Here is a 5,626-nt window from a genome sequence, read left to right as displayed (position 1 = left end):
GCTTAGCAGGGCCCGGTGGGCTGCGGGGCGGCCGGGCCCGGGACGGCGCAGCGTTTGGACACTGGCAGCCTGCGGCGGTAGGAGATCCCGTGCAGGTCTCGCAGTGCTGGCGTTCATGTCTGAAATTCAAGCGTGATTTACGTTTATTTTAATGCATTCTCCACGTATTTCCTCGCCGTAGCCCGCTGAGTCTGGCAGTCCCTAGGGGCGGTCGCTTGAGAACTAGTGACTTGCTGACAGGGGGGCGAAGAGAAGCTAGGCATTGCTCTGGCGGAGGGGCTCCTGGGCTCGGTTTCAAAGCCTGTTTGATCCCCCCCGCCCCCCTTTGTTTGTGTAAATTGCCGGTGGCTGAGAGGTCTCCTGTCACGGGGGCCTTTGTTTAAAGCTTCCGTGGCTGCTCTGATTAAGCTGTTCGGAGCTCGCCGGGCTCGTTGGTGTATCTTGCGAGATTTCCGATTAGATAGGAGGAGGTTTAGCATTGCTGATTTCTCAAAGGCGGACAGACTGGCAAAACGTAAAATTCTTCAGGGCTGCCCCGCGTATCGTGAGATTGTGAAAGCACAAAATCTGCTCGCTATAACTAGTCGGTGAAGTTTATAAATCCAGTCTGAAGTTGCCGAACGTTGTTGCGATAGTCTTGATTATTACTTCCTGCTGAAGAAGACCGAGGAAATACGCACATTTTCAATAATCTGTTTGGACACACTTTGTACAAATAACAAACTTGTGTGTGGTCAGCTTTACAGTTCCCTTTTTAAAATTCCTTTCACAGAGCAGCGGGAGGACATACATAATCTTAATAGTGTAAACATACCAAAAAAATAGGAAATCTACATCTGTTCTAAGAGAGGATTTCTTAACATTGTTTCCTATTGTATTTCCAGTGTGACCGTACACACTTTATTATGGTTCTATACTGCTAAATTTTTTGTGTTCTTAGTTTTTGACGTTTCATAGCCTGCAAGCTAGCTGTAGAGAAACTGTAAGTAAACATTTTTTTTTTTTTAAATTTTGTTAAGTTTTTCGAGCTGTTTTTATGTAATGGTAGCTGTTTAAATGAAGTCAGGTTAGTCTCTCTTTCTTACCTTATTCTTGAAAAGAAAAAAAATACTGCCTGTGAAGCACTTATCCAATTTGTGCATAATCTGTCTCTGATACAGATTTAAAGGTGCAGTATCATGGTTATGAAAGCTTCGGTAGAAGATGATGATTCAGGATGGGAACTCGGCATGCCTGACAAGATGGAAAAGAGTAATACAAGCTGGATAGATATAACGCAGGATTTTGAAGAAGCTTGTCGAGGTGAGTTGGACTGCTTGTGTTCTGAGAAAACTTGGAATCCTTTGGAGGACTACTAAGCATAGTTCTTTGAGGTGTTTTAGGCAATAGCTTGACCCAGGTTCAGGCTCCAGATGAATGGACTGCATTGATTGTATTGTTTCCCTCTGTTTAACATAACTGTGAGGTTGGAAATATTAGAAGAACCTCACCTTGCTTCCTCTTCCAGATTACATAAATGTGTTTTATTTTTTTCATCTTACATATTTTTACACCTGATTGGGTTTTTTGGCAAAGATTTCTTCCTGTCTCTTCTGCCAAATGGAAACCTCATCCATCCATCCATCCATCCATCCATCCATCCATAATCAACATTCTTTTTTCCTATATATTTTTGGATTTAGGATCCAATGATTTATTCATTTCATTGGCCACTGCATCATTTTTCATCTAACTGATTTTATGATTACATTAGGGAAATGTAAATATAAAACTGCAACTTACCGCACACTATATTAGATAACGATAAACACAGTTTCCTTATGCCATCAAATAATTCCTGTATTATATTAGTGATATACTGTTTGTGTGCCCATTAAGTACATCTGAAGGCTTCATTAAAGGTAATGAGGTAAAGCAAGCCTTTCAGTAAACTGCCCTGGAAGGAACTGCCTAAAGGAGCACAGAAAACTGCTGTGCTGTCTTCTAGCTATTCAGATGCTGCTATTTGGTAATTTCAAAATCCCTTTAACTTACTTGAATAACAGAGATGGATGAGGAAAGACTGAACAACTGGGGGGTTTTTAGCCTTTCAATCCTGAAATTGCTTTGTAAGTAAAAGCAAATGAAGGTGGAGTACAAATGTCTGGTCTGCTTATCACACCTTGTTCTCTCTTAGCGTAAGACAGTTTGGTGAGTGAGAAGACTGTCCTGGAAAAGTTGCACTAGAAGGATGATTGTAATTGTTTGTCTGTTCTATTTCTTTGTAGAACTGAAGTTAGGAGAACTGCTTCATGACAAGCTGTAAGTATGCCTCTGGGATAGTTCTAGGTTTTGGGTAGGAATAGTGTAAATATGTTAAGGTTTACTGGTAAGCAAGTCATGCAGTATTAACTAAGCTTTTTTAAACTTTTACTTAAAATAATTGAAGTATTCAGAGTATCATTTGTCCTCATCAGTATGTATCTGATGAACCTGTATGAATGCTGCACATTTCTCATGGTGCCAGTATAACATTACATTTTTAGTAATCAATGTAGTTTAGAAGTTTATAGTGCCTTATGATCAGCGGTGTTGACACTACTGAACTATTTTATGTGGATATGCTTTTACACAAAAATGTCAGAAAGTCTTTAAGATTTCAAATTACATTGCGTAATGTCACCTAGCAATTTTAGGATAAACAAGTCATATGCTTTAACATTACTCTTAAATGACGTGCTAAAACAGAAACTGAGAGTTTACAGATTAAGAAAACACGTATTTAAAAAAAAATGATGTGCTAAAATCTTGCTGAATTCATTAAAGAATGTTGTAAGATTATAGTATTTTAAAGATAAAAGTAAACTGTAGCCACATGAGTGTTTACTTGCATAAAGGAAAAAGTGCTTATTTAAGACTAATACTTAACAGTACACTTGAAGCACATTTTTGATGTGTAATTTTATACATAAGAACACTTCAGAGCAAATATGCCTTTCAGAATTAGAATGTGCCACACACAACAACCTTTCTTATATAATAAAAGCTTGTACAGCAGGTCTGATCAGTATCATGTACCAAAGGTGAGGCACTATATCCCTTCTTCTGTAAGCCAGACTTCATTTGGTGTGGTTCTGCAAGCTTTTATGGCCCAACTACAAGTGATCCATTGTCACATGCTGGGGTTTTTTTTGTATCAGTTTTCTTAATGTGCCCATTTTGAACAAAGTTGGCATATTCAGTATATATTACTGTCACTCTGTGTCATGTATATTGTCATTGGTTTGTGAGGGACATACGTTACTTAGGTTTTTGGATGTAGCAGAATAAAGAACAGCTTGTTCAGTTAATACCAGTTTTTTATGTTATGTGATCTTTAAAAAGATACTATGTCATTATGAGGTGTATAGAAACAAGTGTCCATAGATTTTAGTAATGGGATATTTGGCTCAGGAATATTCTTCAGCTTTAAAAATAGGCTAAGAGTTTTCTTTTAGGCATCTGTTTTCTTACCGGTTGAAAGATCCTCAAATTCCTGAAACCCATGACCTCTGAAGATCAGTAGTAATGTTCACATACCTTACCTTATTATCTGTACCCAGTTTGTCACTGTATGTTCTTTTACACTGCTTTGTGAAGATTTTTTTGTATAAAATAATTACATTAAAAACATTTTTTTATTGGTATTCTTAGTTTTGGTCTTTTTGAAGCCATGTCTGCCATTGAAATGATGGATCCCAAGATGGATGCTGGTATGATTGGAAACCAAGTTAATAGAAAGGTTCTTAACTTTGAGCAAGCTATTAAGGTTTGTGTGTCTGTGACTTTCCTGGGTTTGCCTACACTGCCTGTAAAAGTATGATACAGTTTTACCAAATTGTGGTTAAGCATAATTCAACATAATTCATGTTTTCAGTCTTTACTTAAAATAGTTTTTTCTTTATTTTGGATAGTTAAGTAAGAAATAACTTGTGATGTTTACCTTTTTTGTCACTGATATTATTACAATGAAGCTAACTGTTATGGTGAAAAGTACTGTGAGATTTTTGGGTATTTATAGCTCAAATAAATAAATTTCAGAAATGGTTTTGCAAGTCACCCCGTGCTTCCCCAAAATGTGTCTTTTATGTGAAGAGGTGTTGATGAGTCCATCTTTAAGCTGAATGCAAACGAGTTTCCTTACGAAAGATGGAAATTATCACTTTATGAGACTGTCAGTTTATTAGCATTGAACAGAAGCTGGCTAATTTAACAACACTGACAGTAATGATTAACTTTTGATGCACGGTCAAGAAAAATTGGTGGGGGACAGTTGACAGACTTTCTGTTAATTTGGAAAAAATAATGCACTCACAGAGGAAAAGTAATTTTTTACCATGGACCTTGTTCTGAATGGACTATGAGATGTCTGTGTAAAATACTGACCATGTAAGTCATGTAGAATTTATGCAGAATTGCATACATTGGACAAGTAAAATGGAAGAAGTAGGGTTGCTGCTGCCTTGGTCCTGACCTTGAAGGCAGTAAAACTACAATTGTCTGCAGTGTGAAAAGCAGTCTTCGAAGAAGAGTCTTGCATATTCTGTGTTCAGTCTTTATTATGATTATACATACTGTTTTGTGATTTAAGTGTTGACAGTTAACTAGTTTTAAACTTTCATTGGCTAGTCATCAGAAATTTTATTTTAGCTTTCTCTTTTAATAGCTTATGTTTGGTCAGTGTTGAACACAATGGGAAAGCAAAGTTTTTCAGCATTTGAGGCACATTGTGAAGCTGGTCTCTAAAGATAGTAGTATACAAATATTCTGAAGTCTTAACCAAATTTTTTTGCTTTTTCACTGTACAAATAATAAGTTTTATTTTGCCTGTAGGCTTCCATAGTATTTAGATTTTTTTTTCTTTCTTTGTTTTCAAAGGATGGTACCATTAAAATAAAGGATCTCACTTCACCTGAGCTGGTAGGAATAATGGATACATGTTTTTGTTGTTTGGTAAGCATTTCTTTGCTCTTAATGTTAGATGGTTTTGCTTTCAAAATACTATCCTTTAATCCAGTTTTAAAAAAAGCAGAAAACACACACTTAATATTTCAATTTCCATTTAGCTATTTGCACTGGCTATTGTAAAAGGCATGATTCTGATTTTTGGATGTTTTTATTATAAGAAATCATTATGGAAGCCAGCTCATAGTGTGTTGAATAATATAAAAGGGTTTTATAATTCATGATTTTTAAATGTGTGGTATCTGACTGCCTGCTGTATATTGCTGTTTGACTGCACTGTAAGGTGAGTGTGCAGTAACCTAACAGCACTCTTGCTCATTTCTGTACAGCCAGTATTGACTGAGCTTACAGGGGCATTTTGAAGAAATTGAAAGAAAATATCTAAACCCATTTTGAAAGGAAATAAGCGAATCATCAGTTACTTGTTAATTGTGATTTTTTTTTTTCCTCTATGTTTATGTCTTAATTTCCTCAGTAAATGATACAAATTATTTTCATTTCCTCCTTAAAATGGCATCAATAAAATTACTTTGGTTTTTAAAACAACATTTCAAATTAGTTCAGTCCAGAAAGACTTGTAAAAGTCACTGTATATTTGATAAGGTGTAATGTAATTTGTCTTCTCCTCCCCCCCCCCCCCCCC

At 36.4% G+C, this 5,626-nt stretch overlaps 1 protein-coding gene across 3 annotated transcripts in view; it reads left to right on the top strand.

Moving 5' to 3' along the window:
• The first annotated feature begins 1,158 nt into the window (after window positions 1–1,158).
• Window positions 1,159–5,626, top strand: part of NAA35 (N(alpha)-acetyltransferase 35, NatC auxiliary subunit) — a 25,137-nt gene continuing 20,669 nt past the window's right edge. The window contains exons 1-4 of one of the 3 annotated variants that reach the window (XM_026866061.1): window positions 1,159–1,302; window positions 2,268–2,301; window positions 3,673–3,787; window positions 4,897–4,971. In XM_026866061.1, the coding sequence (XP_026721862.1) occupies window positions 1,179–1,302; window positions 2,268–2,301; window positions 3,673–3,787; window positions 4,897–4,971 (348 nt within the window). In that variant the 5' untranslated portion in view covers window positions 1,159–1,178. The remainder of the gene's footprint in view (window positions 1,303–2,267; window positions 2,302–3,672; window positions 3,788–4,896; window positions 4,972–5,626) is intronic. The other 2 variants (XM_026866062.1, XM_026866063.1) reach the window with 2 other exon arrangements.

Source organism: Athene cunicularia, assembly GCF_003259725.1.
Source record: "Athene cunicularia isolate RWA chromosome Z unlocalized genomic scaffold, athCun1 chrZ_part2, whole genome shotgun sequence".
NCBI classification, from domain to species: domain Eukaryota; kingdom Metazoa; phylum Chordata; class Aves; order Strigiformes; family Strigidae; genus Athene; species Athene cunicularia.
The sequence above is the reverse complement of the archived record's forward strand: the minus strand, read 5'-3'. Positions and strand labels throughout refer to the sequence as shown.